The sequence below is a fragment of the Micropterus salmoides genome, unplaced genomic scaffold (assembly GCF_014851395.1).
Source record: "Micropterus salmoides isolate LMB-PRFRI ecotype aquatic unplaced genomic scaffold, ASM1485139v1 Ms_hic_scaffold_5, whole genome shotgun sequence".
Taxonomy (NCBI): Eukaryota; Metazoa; Chordata; class Actinopteri; order Centrarchiformes; family Centrarchidae; genus Micropterus; species Micropterus salmoides.
In genome coordinates, this window is record NW_024044237.1 from 14,741,719 (window position 1) to 14,765,822 (window position 24,104).

At 41.2% G+C, this 24,104-nt stretch overlaps 2 protein-coding genes across 8 annotated transcripts; both read right to left on the minus strand.

Annotated features, from left to right (window-relative positions):
• Window positions 1-15: 15 nt before the first annotated feature.
• gcna (germ cell nuclear acidic peptidase) lies at window positions 16-5,092 on the minus strand. 3 transcript variants are annotated; one of them, XM_038699561.1, is made up of 13 exons: window positions 5,058-5,092; window positions 4,512-4,614; window positions 4,074-4,254; window positions 3,914-3,986; window positions 3,756-3,805; window positions 3,543-3,609; window positions 3,376-3,446; window positions 2,849-3,268; window positions 2,590-2,752; window positions 2,293-2,437; window positions 1,034-1,169; window positions 679-883; window positions 329-560 (listed from the first exon to the last, which is right to left on the minus strand). In XM_038699561.1, exons 2-13 carry the CDS (start codon window positions 4,599-4,601, stop codon window positions 329-331), a joined length of 1,833 nt encoding a protein of 610 aa, XP_038555489.1. In that variant the 5' UTR covers window positions 4,602-4,614; window positions 5,058-5,092. The 3 variants fall into 3 exon arrangements, with proteins under 3 accessions (XP_038555490.1, XP_038555489.1, XP_038555488.1); XM_038699560.1 differs by lacking the exon at window positions 5,058-5,092 and adding an exon at window positions 4,830-4,992; XM_038699562.1 differs by lacking the exon at window positions 5,058-5,092 and having other exon boundaries at window positions 16-560; window positions 4,512-4,601.
• Window positions 5,093-6,158: 1,066 nt separating this feature from the next.
• Window positions 6,159-23,153, minus strand: ogt.1 (O-linked N-acetylglucosamine (GlcNAc) transferase, tandem duplicate 1). Of its 5 annotated transcripts, none has more exons than XM_038700088.1 (22): window positions 22,798-23,153; window positions 19,331-19,481; window positions 18,249-18,492; window positions 17,203-17,271; window positions 13,745-13,861; window positions 13,549-13,628; window positions 12,906-13,101; window positions 12,660-12,800; window positions 12,385-12,485; window positions 11,946-12,099; window positions 11,444-11,545; window positions 11,156-11,335; window positions 10,687-10,845; window positions 10,430-10,519; window positions 10,138-10,263; window positions 9,846-10,016; window positions 9,620-9,736; window positions 9,167-9,337; window positions 8,160-8,312; window positions 7,777-8,029; window positions 7,448-7,571; window positions 6,159-7,365 (listed from the first exon to the last, which is right to left on the minus strand). In XM_038700088.1, exons 1-22 carry the CDS (start codon window positions 22,832-22,834, stop codon window positions 7,191-7,193), a joined length of 3,111 nt encoding a protein of 1,036 aa, XP_038556016.1. In that variant the 5' UTR covers window positions 22,835-23,153; the 3' UTR covers window positions 6,159-7,190. The 5 variants fall into 5 exon arrangements, with proteins under 5 accessions (XP_038556016.1, XP_038556015.1, XP_038556014.1 ...); XM_038700087.1 differs by having other exon boundaries at window positions 11,138-11,335; XM_038700086.1 differs by having other exon boundaries at window positions 19,331-19,511.
• Window positions 23,154-24,104: the final 951 nt, after the last annotated feature.

Here is a 24,104-nt window from a genome sequence, read left to right on the forward strand (position 1 = left end):
GGTGTCCATTCAATGTATAGTCACACATTGAAACTTTATTTAAGGCTCATAACAAGAAATAATAAAAAAAAACATGGATCTAATCATACATTTAGCTACTGTACCATACAATCATTTCTCCAGTACATATTTGATACCAAGGACACCAGGATATCTAGTCTAAAATCACAACTAACAAATACAGAAATGACACGAAAAATACAAAAATATAGACAATATTAACAATGGCAGCAGCTGGTTCATGTAAGACTAGTTGACTGAGGTATTTCAGAACAGGTTTCCTGTGATCGTGCAGTCCCTGGCTGTAAGTACAGTGAGCGTCGAGAACTCAGCTTTCACTGAGTTTAGTCTTGGAGGAAAAGTCTGCACTAAGTTTACGCATCACCTCTGCATGGCTGAGTCCCGCCAGCTCCTGTCGTACGGCCCCATAATTCTCTTTGACGAAGTTGGCAAAGGGTGTGGGAGCACGTGTCTTGGAGGGCATCAGTAGGACAAGTTGTCCTGTGCACAGGGCACACACAAACCTCTGTGTGTCCAGGGACTTGGAATGACGCCCGATCCTGTGAAGTGTTAGGAATATTATCAATAGGAAGTTAACACGTGTCTGTATGGGTGGTGAATAATAAAGAATAATATGAGGTTAATGGTTTCAATTAATCTGAAAATAGTCAGACGTACGTATTCTGGCAGCGGGTGCACTGGTACTGGAATTTGTACTTTATGTCATAACTGTGGCAGCGAGTGACCATGGGCAGCTCAGGATGCACCAGAGTGGCCTTGCGAGCATACAGCTTCCAGAAGTTTCCGTGTCCGTCCCTTACACCATTAATCAGCCAGGTTGCAGCGTGACACATCTCATGAATCAGTGTGTCCCTGAGACGATCTAGGAGGGTGGACCAAAGAAAATGTGATGAAGAGATTCAATCAAATATAAACCGATATGAAATGACAGGTGTCATGCATTTTTACATTCAGGGATTTTCAAGCAGACACAGTTGATTACTTTAGTCTACCTGGTTTACAAGAGCATTACCTGCACTATCACAGACTTTCTCTGACAGTTCAATGCGGGCATAGCGGCTCCCTCCACCTCGCTCCTGCCCCGTAATACAGTAACCGGCTGTTTTCCGCATTTTCTTATTCCAAGTAAGTGACATGTTGATGGGGAGCTAAAAGTCATGTCAGACAAGGAAAAAGAATATAGATTATACAATAAAAATAGAAAAAAATCAGATGTCAGTAGTGATAGACTGATTAATTAGCCGACCGCTTAATTGGGCTGATCTCTGGCATGTTTAGATAATCGGCATTGGCCGATACCTGCATTCCAGATAAACAAAACATGCGGACACATCTGCAGGACGCCTCGTCAGTGTGGCTGCTGTGGAACGATGTTAGCGCTCCACCTTGTGAGTTTTGGGAGTCACCATCTTCTTTTGTAAATGTTAACACGTTTCTCCCATCCTAAATGACAGCAAATCTAAACTTAAACCATTACTGGCTAGTAGAGTTGTAGTACTCGAGACCAGTCTTGGTCAAAATCTTTGTAGTACCATTTAGCTATCTAAACTATAAAGAATTAATCTGTTAAACAGCGTCCAGAAGAAAACACAGAGCTATCTAAGCTAGCTAAATTCTGCAGTGCAACCTTACAGATAAGTTATTAACTTTTCCTGCCACTTAAAGAAAGTATAGAGAAAGGTATGCTATGTGAATGTGACGTTAGCAGAGCTAGCAAGCTCACGTATGTATACTGTATGTTTCAGGGCACTAATGTCAGTTGCTTGTTATAGTTGCTTGCCAGTTATTTGCCACCTAGCCAGGTGCACAAGCTAACGTTACCTAATTTAAGGACAGGGCATGTGGTGACAACTTGTTCCTAAGTTACATGTTTGCTTGTGATAAACAATGACGAGACAGGCCATATATAGCTATGCAGCTAATGTGTAAGTTAAGTTACCGTTCACCGCTAGCTACTTGTCAGCTGCATACAGCTCCCAACATTAAAGATACGCTCTGTTGTACCGCTCCCTCATTTGGGTGAGAGAGCTAGCCTAGAGATGTTACAGCAGAGAGTGAGGAAAATAAATGATCAAATATGGAATAATGTTACAGAGTTTGTACTCTGCATGAAATAATACATGAATTGTCTTTGTTTTGATATCAGGAAAATACATCAGCCGCCCTGCTCTTTAAATATCAGCATCGGCAACGGCCATGTAAAACCCCATATTGGTCAACCATTGGTCAAAGGACATTTCTAAAAAGTGTCATTGAAAAACTGTTAATTACCTTACTGTCAAACACACTGGTATTGTACAGCTGGTAGAGTCTGCTGGTGAGTTCTTCCTTGTTCTGCTTAAAATTGCGGCCATAGCTGGAGCCAGGGTTTGATAAGGACTGCAAGAAGCACCCTGGGGTCTTACACAATGCTACCCTACAAGGGAAAGAACAGGGGGAACTAAAGTCTGTGTGTGAAAGACAAACTGAGTGAGCGACAAACAAATGCTGCTTACAGCACACTATACAATAAATCATTAGCATTTTAGAAAAGTCTGTGCTGTGTGTAAAACTGGGCAACACATGTACCTGCTGCTGGGGCCGTGTCTGGGCTCTGTCTGACTGACAGTTGGCTTCAAGATGGTGGATTTTCCCGATGTCTTTGCACGCAGTGGTGTATCCCCTAATTTAGAGGCTAGCGTTGTGAGTCCCTTTACAAGAGGAGCCGACACAGGAGGCTCCTTATCACATTCTATATTGAAGAACCAAGCAAAAGATACCATCCTCACAACTAGCAAAACAAAAGCTACAGAGCGTTTGAATGCAACAATTCAACTAAGACAGTTACCGTGGGTGTGCTTCGGTGAAAATGAGGTGCTAGGGCACTTGTTTTTCTTTTTCAGTCTCTCCAGTAGGGATGTGAACTCCTCCTCAGAACTGGCTGATTCATCCAGCATAGAAGGCGCTGAAAGAGTGCGTTTGGGAGAAGCCAGTGATGCTGGAGTTGTGTGTGGAGGAAGAGAAACAGGAGAAGATATGGGAGGCAAAGGCAGTGATGGCGAACTCTCCTCTTCATTAGACAGCAGAGCATTATTCTTATTAGCCTTTGACAGCGGGGGCTTAGGTTTTGAGATACGAGTCCGCCAAGTGCTCTTGACCACAATATTATCATCATCATCACTGTCGCTAATAAAGACAGGGGAGTCATATTGAGACAATGGTCTCCTCACTGGTTGCTGGGCTGCTGGAGTATTGATCTTCTTAGGCACTTCAAAACAGTGGACACAAAACATCAATGTTATGCACATATATTTCAAAGAAAAGCAACATGGAACAGAATGCCAGTACTGATGAATAATGTCAGTCCAAAGTTACCTTTAAAAGATGATTTTGTCTCAATAAAGTCATCATCGGATGAGAGGTCATCTACTATGAAATTTTTGAAGCTTTAGAATAAACAAAAAAGGTAAAACAGATCATTTTCAAAATAACATTTTACACACAATGGCTATAGATTTGGAGGAAATACACCAAAAACTCACCTATCTTCACTCCCACTCACTGATATCTTCTTAGGCTTGACCGTAGGGGTTTTTACTCGTTGTAGAACTTGAATGTGCAAATTGAGGATATATGAGAGAAAATTGTAACCGACAATATAAAAATGGTTCCCTCATCAATCTAAGAGATGTTAGAATTTGATTTATTGTTAGTGTTGTGAATGGTTACAGATACTTTCAACTGAGACCACTTACATGTCTCGAAACTGCCGTCATCATCCGAGCTCAACAAAAGAACATTTGAACTAAAAAGCAAAACAAAGATGGTTTAGAAGTTCAAACAACCATGAACAAATGAAACAAAACAAGATGTGTCCTCATGAAAAAAAAGTCAGTGCACGCCATTTTCATACCTGTCTTTGTTTGTAGCACTACGTGGTTTCTGTGAGGTAGGTTTAGATTTCGGTGTAGCTTGTCCGACAAGAACTAAAAAATAAGGTAGAAATTTGTTTATTTGCAAGCTGACTCACACAATTAAACAATAAATACATTCATACAATTTAAGTCACTCACATTGATCAAAGTCATCATCACTGGACTCGATCAAAGACTTGTTTCTGTAATCGTTGCACATGGACGGCTGGTTTTCCTTCTCTGCAGCATCTTCACTGTCAGAGAAGACAAGCTGGACAGGTGAGGCCGATCGAGGGCCACTTGTGGCATCATGACGAGTCTTGCCAATTGTGCTCATCAGCTATAAACAGTGAAGACATTAATCGATTAAAACGTTTATCATTGAAATGTCAGAAAATTCTTCAAATTACTTGTTTTATTGGACCAAGTCTCCAAAATCCAAATATATTCAGTTTACTGTGATACACATCAAAGAAAAGATAGGCATGTGAACTGATCTTTTTCACAGTAACGTTAACTTACCCAAGACATGTTGAAATATCTGTGGAGGTAACATTACTGTTTGCAGGTTAATGAAGTGTAAATACTTCAACAAACCTTTTTTTCTGCTGTGTCCAGTCCACCCTTGTCAGCCCAACCCATCTTTTTAGCAACTCTTTCAAATAATTTGCAGGTATCATCATTCATAGTTTCCTCTACTCTGTAAAAAAAAAAAGTACACAAACCAGCATGACAGTTAAAGTCCAGCGCTAATCAGATATACTTTAACGAAAACCTATGATAAGATAATATTCTTCCCAGTAAACTACAAAGTGAGGCTAACGGATGCTTAAAATAAATTATATCCATTTAACCATTTCATGTTTCTTCATTTAATTCAAAAACTCTGTCAACAAGATGTTTAACGCCACATACCTTTGTAGCTAGAACTTAAAAGTTAGCGTTACCGTTAGCAACGAGCTAGTTAAGTGTGTTTGGACTCAAGCTAAATGGAAGTGGTTCAGCGTTTTCCGTTAGTAAGCATTACACGGATCTCCCATAACATATGAATTACATCGCTGTAATATTGATTTCACTCGAGATATAATCACCAAATGCGTATCTGTTGTTGTAAATGAAAGAGGCAGAGGATACGGAACTAACCCTGGTTAAATTCAAATCTTGGGGCCCGTTAGTCCGGAAGTTGTCACGAAGACATTCGACCAATCGGAACGGATTTCAAATGACACGGTCAGCGCCTTAGATATTAGCGCTGTGTGGAGGACGCTGGACTATGGATTTATGTATTGATAACTGGACACGATCTCTTTCTGTCCATGTCCACCGTTAATCACGTATCTTGTTGTCTCGTTAAATTTTTAGGTACCAGCCTGAATATTTGCATTCAATGCTAAGCTATAATTTATCTATAACGTTAACTGAAATTCATCCTCAGCACTGCTCCATTGAATATAGTTTATTTCTGTTCACCATTTTTGCGTTTATATTAAAGTATATTAGACATATTATATCAATTTACTTAATGTTGTATTGTGACAAATAAATCTACCTTGTACTTAAACAAGGTACAGAGTGATGTCCTGTGGGTAGACACAATTAGAAACTATCCCTGTGTCTGGGTGTTGTGGCGCAGTGCTCTGTAGCGTCAACCAGAGGGGAGAAGCTGGAACAGGTTATGTCCAGAGTGTGTTGGATCTGCCCTGATAGTTCCTGCCCGTTCATAAGTGAAAGGTTAATACAATGTTGATTGAATTGCCACAGTATAATGGTAAAAAAAATAAATACATACATTATGCTTTAACAAGTTAAAGTACAGCAAAACCCCTGTGAGGAACCTTACTCATTTGGCAGACACTTATCCAAAGCGGCTTGTATTTTGCAAACGTTAAGATTTCGAATGCAGCGCCTTTACTCACAATGTTGGCTTTGTGATCCTGCTACATTATATTAGCAAAAAGATATGAATACATGTTCATCAGTGCTATTTTCTATGTTTACAATACTGCTGAAGTGCCTTGTCCCCATGGAGAGCACATATACCCCGCAACTCACTAAGGTGACCGACAGGTTTAGGCATAGCAGATTAAACACAAATTGTGCCATTGCTCCAGTGAACTCAAACCCACCAAAAAAAAAAAAAAAAAAAAGGGAGGGAAAGTCTGCTTTAATAAGTTTGACATTTATTAGACATTGTTGTCGCATGTGAACACCAACAACTGAATCAAGTGAGTGCAAAAAACAGTGCAGTTTTGCCATCTCTTTATATGTTTATTATATTCAGAGCCTCGTGGCATCATTGACAGCATACAGTTAACCGACAATACAAAAAGAAAAACTGCTTAGAAAATACTTACCTAGGCCGTTCCTGGTTTGAGTGATTAAAAAAAAAAAAACTAGATCAATTTGTGAACAGCTCTGACATCTAAACTGAAATTTAGGCCCTTTCCAATGAATTGAAGCTCCTTTGTCCAGCTTTGTCCAATAATCTTTACAAGCATAAGATGACAGCAAACAGGACAACAGCTACTGAACATGTTTCTTGATTTACCACTAAATTAATAAAAGTTGGCATTTGGTGAGGGGAAGAAGTCTTCATCTGGACCTTTTTCCCCAAAACTTGCACATCTACTCATTGTAGTAATTTAATAACAGCTTAAGACAAACTAAAGAGCAGTTGCAACCTATTTGTTTTGTTTTTACAATTGCATGTTAAAGCTGATGAAACTTAAGTCAGAGTTTTCGTGGTGCAACATTGTCCTTTTAAAAACGCACAACACTCTTAATCTATTATAAATAGATCAACAAGTAATGACGGCTGGGCATTCTCTCCACAAGCTGCAAATAGTCTTGACGGCTGGGCATTCACACACTGACAGGTCTTTTTTTTTTTTTTTTTTTTTAAATCCACTGATCCAAGTACTGAAGGGGTAAGCAGGGCATTCACAATCCTCTCATGCTCACCAAATACACTGTGTTTTAGGACAAGAGTCTCAGACAAGGGGCCTCAAAGTCTCAGGCTCTATCTGGCTCAGGAAATGCAGACATATGATGCAGATGAACGACTGACGGGGACAAATGTGTACATCTGTAGGCTCCTTTGCAAATAAAGAGTCCCATTAACAGCGAATTACACAAATGAAGAGAATCATTCAGAGAGAGGGGCTGGAGTGGAAAATGCACATTCCAAGTTAGGGTGCTGATAATGGTTAACAAAAAATGGTGGGGAAGGAGGGTTGGACATGGTTTGTGTTTAAAGGAAACAAGTTCAGTTCCAGTTCAGGCATTCTCACTGGTCTCTACTATCTGGACCAGGTGTTCTGGTTTGTTGCCTTTGCTATGGTGCTCCCACATCTGCAGGTACAGCCTCTCCAGGTCCATTGTGTACTGCTTGGTGTTGAAAAGAGGGCTGCAGATTCGCTGCTTCCACACACGTGCTCTGACCATCTTCAGGCTGAAAGAAAGAAAGAAAATGGTCAGACGTCACAGTTTAACACCATTGTTTTTCAAAAGAAGTTGGATCAAATTCTACTTACTATTCCATGTCAGAGCCCAGTTTGACTGCTATGTCCTCGTAGTCCTGGCGACTCTGGGCTATTAGCTCAGGGCAGCCCAGACAGCGGAGTTGTGAGGCAGCCACACGGGAGGCAAGGGTCTCACCTGTAAAAAGAGGTTTCACAATTAAAAAGCAGCCTTCACTTGAAATTTTTTCTACAGATACTGGTTATTTCATCATAACACAGACAATTTCAACTTGTAAAATGGTTGTTTTTCTTGAGTATTATAGCTAGAACGACTAAAAATATTATATTCAATTGGTAACCATGGGTTAAAAGTCTGTTCCTTAATAATCTAGTGTCCTAACCTGGCATTGTGACCATTGGTGTTCCAGCCCAGAGAACATCCATGCCCGTTGTGTGCCCGTTGCATAGAGGAGTGTCTAGGCAGACATCAGCCAACTGGCCCCTTCTCACATGCTCCTCCTTGGGGGCCACAGGAGAAAAGATAATGCGAGAGCCAGGCAGACCCATGTTCTGAGCGTACTGCTGGATGTTGGGCTCGCCGACAGCAGGGAAACGAAGAAGCCAGAGTACACTGTTGGGCACACGCTTCAGGATCTGCAGGGAGATGGGAGCTTTAAAAAGGATTCTGTTTTTTCCCCTAACAAAAATATTTACTTTTTTAAAGTGCCGAGCTGAAGGAACACACACACAAACCAGTTGTTATAACCATGTCTGTGTAACTTACATTGGCCCACATCTGAAGAGTAGGGGGGTCAATCTTGTAGAGCTGGTTGAAGTTGCAGTAGACGATTGAGTCCTCTGGGAGACCATATTGAGAACGGGTTGTCACAACGATTGTGCGTGGCACCTCCTCTCCAGTGGCAGCTTTGTTATTGATCTAAAATAGAGGACAAAACAGTGTTACACAGACGTGGAGTTAGGGCTGGATGATGCGGTCAAAAATGTTATCGCTATAAAAAGTTTTATATATCTTTCGATATCGATGATTATCCCAATAAGTATCAAATCGCTTTCAGGTTTAAAGGCTAATTTTTGCTCCAGAGTGATAGTTGAAGAAACCTGATGGCTAACTGTGGTTTCAACTCTTTTTTATGGACAAACAGTGGATCACTTCACAAATCTGAGGCAGAACATTCAAAACAATTGATGATAAAATCTTTGTCAACAAATATGCACGAGTAACATGAAGTAAAAGCTTTTTCCTCAACTAATTAAACATCTTAATTAAAAAAAATTACGTCCTACTTGGTGTATGATTTTAAGTGAACAAAATCAAACATCTATTGAATATTTATTGTTTATTGTGTAATTGTTATTGAAAAATAATTATATCGCAATAATTACTGTTTTATTGTCCAGCCCTACATCGAGTGGCCTCATGATTTCGCCCTGAGCGGTGGGACAGGTTCAGACTGTTTGAGCCACTGGATGCCAGTGATATCATGCAGTTTGGAAAGCAAAGACAGTTATTATCAATGTTACAGCCAATCCATAATGTCACCGTTTTCCTCAACAACAGTTCTGTGCTCACACTTTACATTCACGAAGAAACCACCCCTGTAAAGACACTGTCTCACAGACAACCTCATCTGCTGAAAAGATCTGGAAATGCAGCAAGCTGAATTTATTTGCTTGCTCTCACCTTGTTTCTGCATTTGTAAATGTTTTGTACCCACGCCATGTCGCTCAAAATTGTATTTACACAGACAAGGGCATCTAAGTTAGACATACCTGTGTGGTGGCCAGGCCGTTGCTGACAGTGAAGCCGTTGATTGTGACCTGGATTTGGCCTTGGTTGATCATGTTGATGATCGCTTCAGCTGCTGTGTTCATGGGGATTACAGGCATGGACAAAGCTCCGTTTGCTTCACCGGCACCTTCCTGGTTGTTGTCACACTTCATCTAGTCACAGGGAATAATTTCAACTTATGTTTGAATATGGTTCAAGGCCAAATCATTGGATGATATATTTTTGACTGCATGGTTCATATTAGTATACATATCTGAATCAGCAGATGTTGTTGTGCTTTGTCATTGTGGCTCAAAATAAAAAATGTAACAACAAATTCAAACAATGCCATCTATGGGTACAAAACTTAACTACGGTGCCCCACTCACACTAAACTCACTTTAATGATACACATAAAACAACGTGCTTCTTAAAATGGATCAGGAAATTCTCACCTTTATCACTTTCACATCTGGCAGGCTGTCCAAAAAGGCCTTCAGATCAATACCATTAAGAACAATGCGGTTGTCAAAGATGTGTCCATTAGACTTGAAATCAATCACTGCCTTTTTCTGTGGGTCAAAAAAAACATAACACAAATGTTTAACACCCTGAACATTTTTGGTATTGTCTTTTCTGTTCTGAAGGAAATAAACAGCAACAATGCAAGGATGGACAAACCTTGAGGTGAGGGAACATGTTGGCGTGGTCTCCAATGAAGAAAGTATTGGGCATGTAGGCCAGTTTCTCCGAATACTGCTCTGCTACTTCGATAGGTGACGTCTCCTTATCAGAGATGATGTAGTCCATGAAGGGAGCCCCACTGGTTCCAGGGTAACCCAGCCACATAGACTGTTGAACAGGTAGAAACAAACAGACCTGATTAATATGCCTGAAGGTGCAGTTGTTTGCACAGGTGAAATTTATCCCCAGGATGCAAGTCTGTTAATCAGAAATCATACATAGTGCTCACCTGAATGGGTGCAGGCCGGAGGGCAAACAGCTCATTTCGGGCTCCCTTAGTGTATCCGTTCATGTTGACCAGAATGTGGATTCCATCCTGGTGAATACGATCAGCTGCCTTGCCATTGCAGGGAATCTGGAGGAGAGAAGTATCAGTTTCAGTGAAAACAGTTTGTTTTCATCACGTACAGCAACTCTTGTTGTTGAAAAGACCAGTCAAAAATTCCCATCCTTGAGGTTCATAGACACTGGGTAAATATACAAATACTGATATAGAAGCAAATCAAGGCCATAACAGTTACCTGTGAAAGGTCTGTGAAATGATGAGCCTCTGCTACCACTTTCACACGGAAGTTGGTACTATCATCAGGGCTGAGTGCATAGCAGAACACCTTGAAAAAAAAACAACAATTTTGTACAGACTTGTAACACACACACACACACTTTTGTCAAAGATTTCAGTCAAACCTTGTATTGTTAATGGCAAGACTACACACCGTACACTTTTCAGGTAAAGTTTGTAATTTCTACAATTAAAGTTCAAATAAAGATCACCTACTTCAAATTTCTCTGGGTTATGCATTCCAGGAATGGACTGCATCAGGTGGGAAGTAGGATGGTTGCCAAAGTCAGAGCTGACATAGCCAACACGGAGACGTCCACCACTGGCCTTCAGATCTTTCGGATGCTCAAAAGCCGGTTTGTGAAGTGCATTGATCTGTCGAATAAGCAACAGTGTAAGAATACAACTGCAGCAGGCTCACTCACATACAATGGTGGACTAATACTGAACCACTATAAACAACCACAGATTCCTCTAAATTCATGTCCAACCTTATACACCATACTCTCATCCCTGCAAGCAACCCATTCACCACCAGCTTTAACCTCTAAAATATATCCACTATCTTGCCCATCCCTTACCTTCCCCATATCCCTGCAGACAGCCACTGCCATCACCAGCCACCTTCCAACCCACCACCCCCAAAAATGAATTAAAGTTTACTTGCTTTGATCAGTGCGTGTACCTTGTCCAGGCAAAGGTTTCCGTGGCGCTCAGCAATGGCCTTGCGGAAGCCATGAGAGAGTGGATACAGCATGCTGTGGTGTGGGTGCACTGAAGGCAACCTGTTCTTATCCAGCTGGTCAGCCACAATGCTCACAAGCTTCTTCATCCGCTCATCATAATCTGTCCAGTCACACACAATCTGGAAGAGTGACAGGAACGACAGTTTTATAAAACTATCTTTTAATTCAACAGAAGCAAAAACAAATAACTACTGAATGTATTAAGATCGATATAAACATGTAAGAACCTGCAGGCAATGCGCCAAGTTGCAGTAAGCATCAGGGAAGTCTGGCTTGAGTTTCAAGGCTGTGCGGTAAGATGCAATGGCCTCTGGGATGTTTCCAGAATCCTAAAAGACAAGAAAACATTAGAATAAGAGATCAAAATACATTACCACCCGTTTTATGTGCGGTAGAATGTCCAACTATGCGTGCACATTCTTTGCATGTGACTCCACAAAGCGTAAACTTTACATACACACTTAACTAGCATAAACCCATTAGTCAGTACATCATTATTTACGCATGCCAACTGTTGAAAGTATAATTTGAGTGGTACTGAGAATAAATGATTGCGATGTCATTGCCGTTCGAGCTGTTGGGTCATTATAGCTTGACACTGCAAGCAACTCCGAGGTAGGTAAAGCCCTATGGTGGTGTGACACAATACAGTCATCACAACCGTTTAAAAAAAAAAAAAAAAAAAAAAAAGGAACCAACACTGGAGTTAAAATGAAGAATTATTCCTACCTTGTGGATTGAGGCCAAATTGCTGTGAGCATCTGCAAAGGCAGGGTTGATCTGGATGGCACGGGTGTAGCATTGCAGTGCTCCCTGTACATCTTGCATTTCCTTCAGTGTATTGCCCATGTTTGAGTAGGCATCAGCAAATGTGGGGCTTATTCTAAAATCAAACAGGAACACTGTTTAAACACCTGTACAACATTACTCGACTATTAGTGTCAGCTGTACTTTAGACTGTAGGGGGAAAAAAAACCCCCCACCAGCTTAAACTGTACAGAACATGGGATTTTACATGTTCACCAATGAATAAAATTTCTGAGCAGAGTGATGTGGCATCGCACCAATATTATGAGGTGCATTGAAGGTTTTGCTTTAACTATTGTAAAATAACACTACATTGATACGATCAAAGGTCAGCGGGTAGCTGTAGCAAAGATTTACAAACCTGATGGCCTCCTTGTAGTGCATGAGGGCCTCCTGGAGTTTTCCCTGCTGCTGCAGAACACTGGCCAGGTTAGAATGAGCTGCTGCAAACTCTGGGAACACCTGATGAAAAAACAAAAAGGGGCGACTAAGAAGAACAGTATAAGGATGCCACGGTCACATTTACAGCAATTTGCCCGCGACCCTGTACGCAGCATGATGGATGGACGATGGCCTTGTTAAACAGACTTATTCATAGTGGAAAATATCAACAGAAAAAGTTAACTCCCAACTCACCTCTAGCGCCTTCCTATAGAGCTGAACTGCATCCTCAATGTTGCCCTGCTCACGCTTGATATTGGCCAAGTTGTTAAGGGAGTCTGCATGGGTTGGACACAAACGCAAGGCCGTGTTGTAGCACTCTTCTGCTTCAGACACCTGGGTGAGAATTTTAAAAAGTTAAATACAAAAAGGGACATATAAAGATATTCAGGTTTTGATATTTAAGATCGTCCAGACAGGGGAAACATAGTGTTGCCTTACATTGCCTTTCTCCTTCAGGGCATTTGCCAAATTGCAGTAGGCATCGGGGAAGTGTGGCTGCAGTTCAATAGCACGACGGTAGGTGTCAATAGCCAGATCAATAAGGCCTTGCTCGTAGTAGACACAGGCCAGGTTTCCATGGACAACTGCATGGTTTGGGCTGAGGCTCAAGGCTCTTAGGTATCCAGCCACAGCTCTGGAAACATAAGATAAGGGAGATATGAATAGCTCAATGTCTTCTTTTTCAGAAATCTTTTTAATTATCTTCTCACAAGCCATTAGGGACACTTAACAGTGCAAATGCAAAGTTGTACACACATTTTACTCAACTTCATAAGTACTGGAGGACATTGTATACTGTTATACATATGTATTACTGAAAATAAAACCACTGTTTCAGCAGTTGAGTTACAACCTTGGCCATGTTGGCAATTCTGTGGGTGCAGCAAACCTGCCCTGCCTAAACAATGGAATGCGAAAACACAGCTACAAGATCAACAAAGACATGGACGTAATGCACTTTACAAAGTTCTTGACTCATATGAAATTCCACACAGGGTGTGGTGCTTTTAAAGACTAAATAGTACACATGAATGTATAAAGGGAGCATCATACTGTCTACTATGTCATGCTTTGGACTCACCTGTCAAAGATGCGGGCTTCCTTCAAAACATTCCCTAAATTGATGTATGCGTCAAGGAAATTTGGGTCCAGAGTCACTGCCTAAAAATCAAAACGAAGCTTAAAAACATGGAACACCACAAGAATTTGTACTTTGACATAAAGTAGTAGGATTTAAAAAAAAAAAAAAAAAAAAAAAAAAAGAAGATGCAACTGACCTTTTCAAAATGGTGTATGGCCAGCCATATCTCTCCCTGGGCATTGAATACACAGCCCAGGTTGCTCCAAGCCACCGCAAAGTTGGGCTGAGTCTCAATTGCTTTCAGGTAACAGGCCTTCAATGGGTTTATAATGAAAAACCACAGGAAAAAGGAGGAGAAGAGGTAGAATGGGAGAGGTATAGTATGTAGAGGGAGGGTAAGGGATTGTAAAATAAAAATAAATAGAAGATTGAGAATAAAAGCAAGAAAAAACAAAAAGGGCAGAGAGAGCAAAATTAGTGACTATTCTCCATCATGGCAAAAAGTGAGTCTGCAGCATGGGCTTTTGTGCGTACAAGTCTGCCGCGCTAAGCTGCATTGCTTTTTCCTACGCTGCGCGGATCCAACCAACACCCACACGAGAGCCCTCATCCTTCAGTTATGACCACACTGTCAGAATATTTTGTGGTCCCCACATCAGGTACAGTCTACTGCTACCCTTTAATAATATCAACACTGACAGTAAATATAATATTTAGATTTAAAATATCTGTATGAATGCTAAATATTTTATGTGGGCATATTATCTCACAACCTGGGATGCTTGACAGTTCGTGCAAGTGATGGTCCCTGTAATGCATGCGCAACAAATGCGGGCATGTGGTGTGGGTCTATTGCCACCACCACAATGCACCATATAATATGCTGCTTGCGTGACCTTGCTCCAGGCAAAGGTCATTACTTCGCTGCTGCGCTCGCTGACCGGCCAGGTAAGACAGGTGCAGACCAACAACCCCTGGCAGAACATCTGCCAACACCAGACTGGCACACACTCAGCACCAATAAAGTTTCTCAGAATAAAAGGGGGGAGGGGGGGTTTGAGGGATTAACATACAATGTGATGTTAAGACAATTAACAGCCATATGTCATTGAATTGGTAAAAAGATTTGTACTATGCATTAATTTTTCTTTCAAATGCCAATTATGTCTGAGATTTTGGGGCATTTGGGAGCTAGGCTGGTTTGAGTGGGGAGAGGTCCGCAACCAACAGGCCAAAGGGAGTGAGGGGGAGGGGAGTCGCATGCTTGCGCGTTCCGCCCTTTTGGTTGCCTGGAAGGTATCGCTGCGCAGCCCCTGCGCTACTGCAGACTCACAGCGCACTATCTGCATCATCATCAGAACGCTGCAACTCCAAAATAAAGAAGGAAAACCAAAATAAAATAGGAAAAAATAAACAGCATGTAAGAGTTAGAGGGTTCTTACTTGTTTTTCACCATTATTGCTTCCAAATCCAAGTATCTTTTTACTTAATTCAGAATTGGGTAATTAGTATAGCATATTTTAAGAAATGCTTACTGTAATTTGTTTAGTTACTTTTCTTTTGCTCTTCAAAGGAAGCCACAAGACAGAGGAGCTCAAGCATGAAGTGAGGTGGTTTTTCTTTTGTTGGCAGTTACAAACCCGTTACCATATTTTTGGACTTTGTCAGAGTGGTGGCCGCAGCTGGCTGGAAGAAGAGGAGAGGACTGAGGCTGCCCTAGTGTTCCTTTCCGCCAGGCACCTACGCAGGAATAGTGTCACCCACCTGAAACCTTCTAAATAACAATATCAGTTGCGGAAAAACCAAAAGAGACAAAATAAGAAAACAAGACCGTTAGTAAAAGTTTTCAAACAATACATTCTTTTTTTATATGGAAATAAAATTGGTTCTTCCAAATCACAACAAACATAAAAACACACTATTCTTAGTTTTCATTCATGCAATGAATGCTTCATTTCAAAGAAAACAAATACTGTAATGGGTAACTGGGAGGGAAGAAAGGCTTTGATGTGTTCAGTTTATCATTGAAACATAGTCAGGCTTCCATCTGTCCATCAATTAAGTTTTCATATCGTACTACAGGAGGGCAGTTACTGGCTTGATCTTGCCCAAATGAACTGATCCCATTTCTTTGGGAATGTTACATATTTGAAGGAAAAGGGAAGAAGTATTAATCATTGCTTTTCTTTTGTTCTTTTAGCATTTTCATGAAATATTTTGAAAACTTTGATTTCTTTATCCGGGCCTGCTTTCTTGAATCCTGGCCAATGGGGTAGGGAGAAAAGTCTGTGGTGTAATTATTTGTATTTAGAAGCCTCCACAGCTCTGAAATAAAGAAGTCATCGCTGTTGCTGCGCGTGCTTCTGTCTTTCTAACCCAGCAGCTGACGCAGGTGGTGGAGTACAGATTGTGAGCTGTCTGCCTGATGCCATTTGGACCATTTTAAGGCACTTGAGAATGAGCCCCCTTAAACACACAGTTAAATAAGCCATTCAATAGCAGTGGATATCAGAACAGATAACCAGCTGGGTTACATTTACATTATCAACCACAGTCAAAAGAAAAACAAATGCATGTGTGCATGAGAAGCACTCGGGTGCGCTTCTGCACTAACTGGACATGAATGAAGGGTCAGGAAGACAGCTCTGAGCGCGCACACTCCACCAATCCTCAGCAAGCGCGCGGGGGGTGGAGCGACAGAGCAGGGGAGCTTGTGACTCCCTGATGCTCCTCCCCACTCCTTTACCCCCCTCTAGCACGAAATAAGATGGCCTGTAACCAGCGAGACAACTCCACATATCCAGATTTGACCCAACCCAGTAGCACCACCCCTGTAATATAGACACAAGTTTTAAAATGAGAAATGGAAGAGTAAAACTTGGAAATAAAACCCACACTGGCAGTAAGTTTACTGACAGCAAACCAAGCGACCACAAGCCTGTCATTGGGCACTTGATAAACAATACTGGAGTTAAGTGTTTAGGTTAGAAACCATCTTATCTTTTGCACTGCAAAGATAAACTAGATTCAGTTCATATATTCTTCAAAGACCGAGCCAGCATTTTCCCTCCAAAAGCAACTATATCAAAATGCATGGGCCAAGGTTAAATAAAATGACAATACAGATCAACTGTTTTGATTTAAAAATTTCAGCCTTTCTTCCTGAAAGGAGAGGGGCTGACCTCTGGTTACAGGACTAAGAGTGACACAGGGTGAGGTCAAATATAATGTGCACTATACTGGAAAAAAATAAAAAATAAAAAATACATGGCTTTCTAAAAAGTAATCAACAGAAAATTTGTGGGCTACCATTTTAAACGACAAAAAAAATTTGAAAAGTTGAATGCCTTATTACATTACAATACTCCTGACGGTTTTTAGTAAGTTAGGGGTGAGAAGCTCACAGCAACTCTAAAAAAAAAAAAAAAAAAAAAAAAAAAAAAGGGATCAGAAAAGGCTACCATTTCCTGTCCTTCACTTGGCTGAGGGGGTTGAAGGGAAAGGACTTGATTTGGCTTAAAAATGTCAATAAAAAAGGAACATCTATGGCCTTAGTGAGGGGGGGCACTAAAAAATAGACAAAAAAAGAACAAAGAAAAATCTACAAAGAAAATATAAACACATCTATATAAATTCCAACCCACTGTAACATACCTTAGCCTCTTCCAAACGCCCAAGGGCTTTAAGCAAATTGCCCAAGTCGCTACGCACACAATAAAGGTCCTGGGGGAAAGAAAAAAAAAAAAAAACACATACATTTCAATTTTACAAACCGCAGATCAATATGTAGCCTCCAAGGCCCTGTCTACACGAACATGGGTATTTTCATAACCATGACTTTTTTTCACGCGGTTCGGCTGTTCGTCCACACGGAAACGCAGGTCACTTAAGCTGAACATTTTTGAAAACCCCTGCCAGGGTGAGGATTTTCAGAAACGCTGGTTGCAGTGTGCGCTGTTATCTGCTGTCTTTGATGTCAGATTGTGCGCCACTGCCTGCTTTGTTTACAATTTCACGGTTTACGGGTACGGCTTTACGGTTAGGGTCATATCGCCGCCAGGTGGTTTGGCATGCTCTTGACAGCACTTGATAGCGCGTTTGCATTTTCATGTGGACGCAGATTTTGTTATCTTTTTAAATGAAGGAGGAAAAACTGTTTATAAAAATACCCGTGTCCGTGTGGACTAGGCCTAAATAGGTCTGCCTTCGTAGCAGATTCCTGTCAATTTAAAGAGTCACTTAACGCCTCCTAAAAATCTTATTTGTGGTTTTCACCTTGCTATAATTAAGGTGGAGTATGCAATTCTATTCCATTAAAGGTCTTTATGTGAAATCCAGCGAATATCTCCACACGGTCCACTAGCTAAAAAAGAAATCTTATGTTTGTGCACAGCCCTGGTTACATTACTTGCTGTCGTTGTTCGCTCTATATCAAGGTATTTGTCATGGTAATGGTTTCCTTCAGAATCACATACACCACCTTTAAGAACAGGTGTACTCCAGGAACCTATGACATCACTGTTGGGTATGGCTACTGGTGCAACAGAGCACATTTCTAACCACACCTATCAGTGATCCTAGGTGATGGTAAGAGGTAGAACAGGCTTGACACATTCAACCAGAGAAGGAAATTAAACGCTGCTTGTCAGCCTGGTGTTACGTTACTCTTTAAGGATTTCATAACAAGGCACATCACTTACAGGGTTATACTGTAATGCAGACACATAAGCCTGCACTGCTCCCTCCATGTCCCCGGCGGCCACCAGAGCTGCTGCCAAGTTGATGTAACCATCAATAAAATCTGGCTTCAGTCTCAGCGCATGGCGATAATGCTCTATGGCCTCTTGCAGTTGCCCACGCTCCTTGTACACATTCCCCAGGTTGGAGTAGGCTTCGGCCAACATTGGATTCTGTTTGATGGCCAAGGTGCTGAAGTGAGCAGATCTGTAGGGCCAGAATGGGTACAGAAAGGTCACAATCCTGAACGTGGTTGCTGATAGTATTGGCTCACTGCATTGTGTTGAGGCAGCAGCAAGGTGTTAGTGGTGAAAAGAAGGAACTTATTTTAAAAAAGGTGTGTGGGTAAATATTTAAACACACCAACATGAATGAACAGTGAAAACATTAATACATGACAGTACAACACACATTTCACCAATTTTCAAACTTACAGAATCCACCATTTAAGTGTCAGTTGTGCAAAGTAAATATCATGCTGGCCATATACTCTAAATGAAGGTGTCTGTACAGACAAGTGCTGCTATCTACAACCAAGAATAGGCACCATATTGGCTTTGATCGCCACAGAGTGCACATGCTTTGACTAGCTATTGTTGAATAGTTTTACTCAATGAACAATGAGAGATAACTAAGCAAACTGTCATTATTTGGTAAATTGTTACAGCATATCGAGTGATAATTTCAGCATTTGTCCGTCTGATTTTTTTAGTGCTCATTTGATGATTTGAATTTCAGTTGTTTGAGTATACCGCTAACATTGGGTGCATTGAAAGAACATAACGGAGTAAACAAGATCAAACGTTTAAACCTTCAACTTGCAAGACTCGAAATCTTGCCAGGGGCACCTGCAAAGCAACGGTATGGCCACTACCGAAACAGAGTTAGAATCATGAAGGGAAAGAGTGAGCTCATTATAGATCGAGCGACTGGATCCCAGGAGGCAGCTCAGTTGTTGCATGACTGTCATGGAAGACCCCATTATTCTCTGCCACTTCCACGCCACATGTTCAGTGTGCGTTGAGCCAGCCCCCCCACACCTCACCTGTCGAGTCTTCGGCACTGGAAGTGGATGGAGGACAGAAGCAGCAGCACGCCTGTGTTATCAGGCTCCTGTCTCCACAGCTGCATGCAGTGACGCTCAGCTGCTTCAAAGTCCCCTGACTGATACTCCCGGTGCGCCAGCTCTGCCAACCCTTGGAAGGAAAGCATACGTTTTGTCGGTTCTGGAGCACCAACACAGCCCAAAGAGGGGGGAAACAACATGTTAGAGGTGATGGAAGAAATTAAAGTGGACAAATGAAAACAAAAAATAAATAAAAGACATGAAGATAATGCTGTCAATGACAAATAATGGCTAACAATTTGAACTCAAACAGAAAACACGGCAATATGATAAATGAAGGGAGCACTGTGATCAAGTGTTGCAGTCATGACAAATCTTTGGGAATTTTACATTCTGATTTCAATTATTGGGATCACAGTTGGATTTAATCTATACTCTTTTCAATTAAACTAAATATGGTTTGTCCTAGAATTGCATTGCTCGCATAACTGCAGATGACTTCCAATAACATGTTTAAATGACTGAAGTCCCATTAGACACAAATGACTGCATAATCACATACAATTTATTATGCTTTAATTGTAAATGTGAGAATGACTTCAAACAGACAACTTGCCTTGGTCACACGGCAAAACTCTCAGACCGTTGTACTGTTGGCACAATGTTTTGTCTTGTAATCAGCGAACATTACAAGATCTTTCACTAAGAGGAATCCCCAACGACTCTGTTTGGTCTCCAAACTACTTTTTGTCAAGAAAACCCATGCGAGAAGTGACACGGTAAATAACAGGAAAAAGAAAAGAATATGGGTGGGAGAATGTATTGGGATACGAAGGGAGCAGGGACTGACTGTTCTGCAGAGAGAGTTGGTGGTAAAAATATAATTTTTGCAATGAAGAGATATAGCTGCTTGCTCGTATTGTGGTTCAGAAAGGATGACATGGTTACAAAGACTGAAGCGCCTGTGTGTATGTAAATGTATTGAAATGAAACTGAACCTATATTACTGTGCCCTGGAGGCGGATGCATAACAACACTGGGTTCTGAGAGCTACTGTGTAGGACAGCAGAGCCCGTGTCTGCTCTCATTGGCTGTCGCTCATTGCATGGTTCCCTGACCCCTCCCCAAAACAACCAGATATTTAGCCTGCTTGATAGGGCTGAACCATTAATCGTTTTCAAATCAAAATTGTGATTTGAAAGAACGCGATTAGCTTATCGATTAAAAGGTAGGTTAATTATACAGAGCATCTGACCCGTTTTTAACAGTCCTGTAGTTACAAATTCATTCCGTAATCCTTGTGTGACAGACCAGCTCACCAATATACAAGGGCCATACACCTCCTTACAGTCCTCCTCACCAATCAGAGCGGGCACAGGGCGTGTACATTTTACAACAACAAACAAAACTAGGGGGAAACATGCGGGATAAATGGCGTTAGCTGAACAGATACAGACGGCGGCTGTTTCGCAGTTTTGTCTGGCGTCAACTCACACAAGGGTTTCAGCAGCAGAGCGTTTAGCCTGCCCTACGTTGTTGTTTATTTGTCCTTTCTTGTCCTTCAACTATGGATAGAATGGCAGGCTACATTTCCTACATGGAACATTTCAGAATAAAAGCGTTCTGCCTGATTTTGGTGACTTTTTCAGATTTTGTTGATTTGTTCGGTTGTCCTCGATTTTTGTGCTTCTACCATGGTTAAGTAGGCTACGTAGTTAAATTGTTAATTTCTTTGTCTCTTTTAACTGTGTTTATTGTTGATACACGATCGGGAGTCTGCACAGCGCGTTTTATTTTGAAAATCGACTGGATTCTCTATGCTGTTCCGTCTGACTTCCAGCACGTTCATCTGCTCTGTGCTGCTTGATGCAGCTTCAGTCAAAAATAGACTGGCAGTGAATATTGAACTTTAGCAAAAAAAAGCAAATCGAATCATAATCGCAATATCTAGCAGAAAAATCGCAATTAGATTTTTTTCCCCCCCAAGTCATTCGACCATACTGCTTGATATCTTTCTGGCGTCTGTGAGGCAGCGATGAGCTCATGGTTGGCATCTTTGAACACTTCACACACCGTAATCGAGCGCCAATTTGCCCATGATCTACGGGCTTTTGACGGCAATCTCCAAAAACGGTGAACGTGCGGAAAAAATCAGGGCTCCACACAGTTTAGTCTTTTTCTCATTTTTAGTTAGACACAACTTCACATAAAAGTAAAAAAAGGTTTCCATAAACAAAGTATCAAAGAGTAATAAAAAAATTCAAACAAAATGAATGCATGAGGAAAAAACAAACAGGGAAGGGAATGATACACTGATGGCTGATGTCAATATCATATAGCCTTAATACAGTATATCTGGGGCTTATCATTAGCCATCTATCGCAATCTAGTTTATATTACTAAAATCCTTGTGTTGTTATATTAAATGATACACTCACATTATTCATTCTGTACCATTTCAGGTACTGACCATCAATTTCCTACAGTGATTGTTGAGGTCGGGGGTCAGTGGATCACAACGCACTAAGATCGCAGTAGATCAGGTTCATCCACCCATGATGAACATTACGTAATAATACTTGTATCTAAGAAGGAAGGATGGCTTCAAAAACATAACGCACCTAGTCAACATGCAATAATTAAGTCAGGTAAAATGACCACCATCACTTGCGCTCGTCACCTTTAGAATAATCTCGAATGCAGAGGAAAACAGTCTTTAACCATGGACATCTGCGTCAATGATGTCTTCACAGCCAGTTTCAACAACAGGATGCAGCAGGGTCCTCGTTGTTTCAGTAACGTTAGTCATAACAAGCATTATCTTTTAACAGTTATCAGAACCAAAAGGTGTAGACGTGTTTATCAGAGGAAGCCATTTTCTCTGGTCACTCTGCGTTAGCAAACAACGACATTTTATGTCGTTCGGGCTAATGTTACACTTTAGCTAACTTAGATAGCTACAACGCAAACCATTTAAGGCAAAACCCTTGACGAAAACGTTAACGTTATAACTTATGCCTGTAAACAGTATCACGTTAACACAACGTTTGTACACTTGCCTGTGAACGTCAAATTGACTCGTTAACTATTTTAAGAGAGGAGATGTAACGTTAAAGTTGTTAGGTTAACGTTACAAACAAGCAGCACATTATGCTAACTTGCGTTAACATTAGCCAGGAAACATTAACTTTAACTGGGCCTTCTTTGCTGCCAGTGCCATCATGTTCAATTGTGACGCAAAACGTTGCATTGCTAGTAACGTTAACTTACATCCTAGTAACGTTTCACTTGCTTTAACGTCAACGTTACTAATTTAAAATCTGAATGCTAGCTAGCTACCTGCTGGCCTACAGCTCAATCGCGTCTAACGTAACACGAGCTATGGTCGTCTTCACAGCATCCTACATTATTTGCCATCTAACGTTAGCTAAACAGGAGCAACCAACCTGTGCTGTCAGCCACGTTTCCCACTGAGGTCGCCATCTCCTCAGTCTTCGTGTCCTGCACGGTGGTCGTCAATGCGTCTTCTGGTAGATCAAAGATTGAGAGAAAAAGGTGCGACGAGCAGTCGTCTTTGTCGGCCAGCAAACAGGCTGCCAGGCAGTGACGTTAGCTAACCTAATGTTTGATTTTCCGTCCCTCGTACAGCGCTTTATAAAGATGTTGCAGTGGTCCGTATATTGACAATTAATCAAATAACCTCGTTTTTAGACCAAACTTTTTGCTGGCATGAAATCTGCTGTTGTTTTATAGCTCAAGCGGTTCGACTGTTCACAACAAAGCAGCTAACGTTAAGGAACACAAAATGGCGAAATGGGTGGAACTAATTTTTCAGAGAAAGTAGTTCCGCGTATCGGTATTTCGAGGAAACGAGTAGTTATAAATGTAATAAATGTCGTATTAGTAAAATAATGATTAATAGGATGCGGGATTGAAGTATTGTTTACTAATCATGCCTTATACGTTTCATCGCGAAAAATAAACCGATTACGAAGATACCGCGCGGAAGAACACATTGGTGCAGTGAGACGGTGCACATGATATCAGCATTGATGTGCTTCAAATATTCATGGGATGATTTTCTTGCCGATTTTATTATAGCATGACGTCTAACTATGTCTGACATGCCAATGTCTGTAGTATGTGGTGTTCAGATTAAACTAATCAAACAGGATAAGCATACTATACAACAATGAGTTGGTTAAAGTAGATTTGCCTTGTAGACCTGTATGTAGTGTAGGCGTAGGCTGTATAGAGTGTAGGCCTACTGTAGGCTTATTACCTTCAAGTTACCTTCACACATTTAAGTACACAAATGTAGGCTACACGTACCATAATATAGATTATTCCATATTTCACCTTGCATTTTGACAAGAGTAGGCCCAAACGAATATGCTGAAAGGTAGCTTTATGGTGGTGGTAGTTAAGTTAGTAATACTTGTCTGGGAATAACAAATAGCCCAGCACAGGCAATGCAGGAGAGTCCTAAATACAAATAAGGCAAACGAAATGTAGTGAATACAGCTTTGTCTAGGTAACATGCACAGCCGTGCATGTGTAACTTGGCCAAACTTATTAAATGTCAGACAGATATGCAATAGTCATAATCACCAACAGAGGGCAACCTCCATCCATCCATCCATCCATCCATCGTCACGCTTATCCTGCGTACAGGGTCGCTGGGGGCTGGAGCCAATCCCAGCTGACATCGGGCGAAAGGCGGGGTACACCCTGGACAGGCCGCCAGTCCATC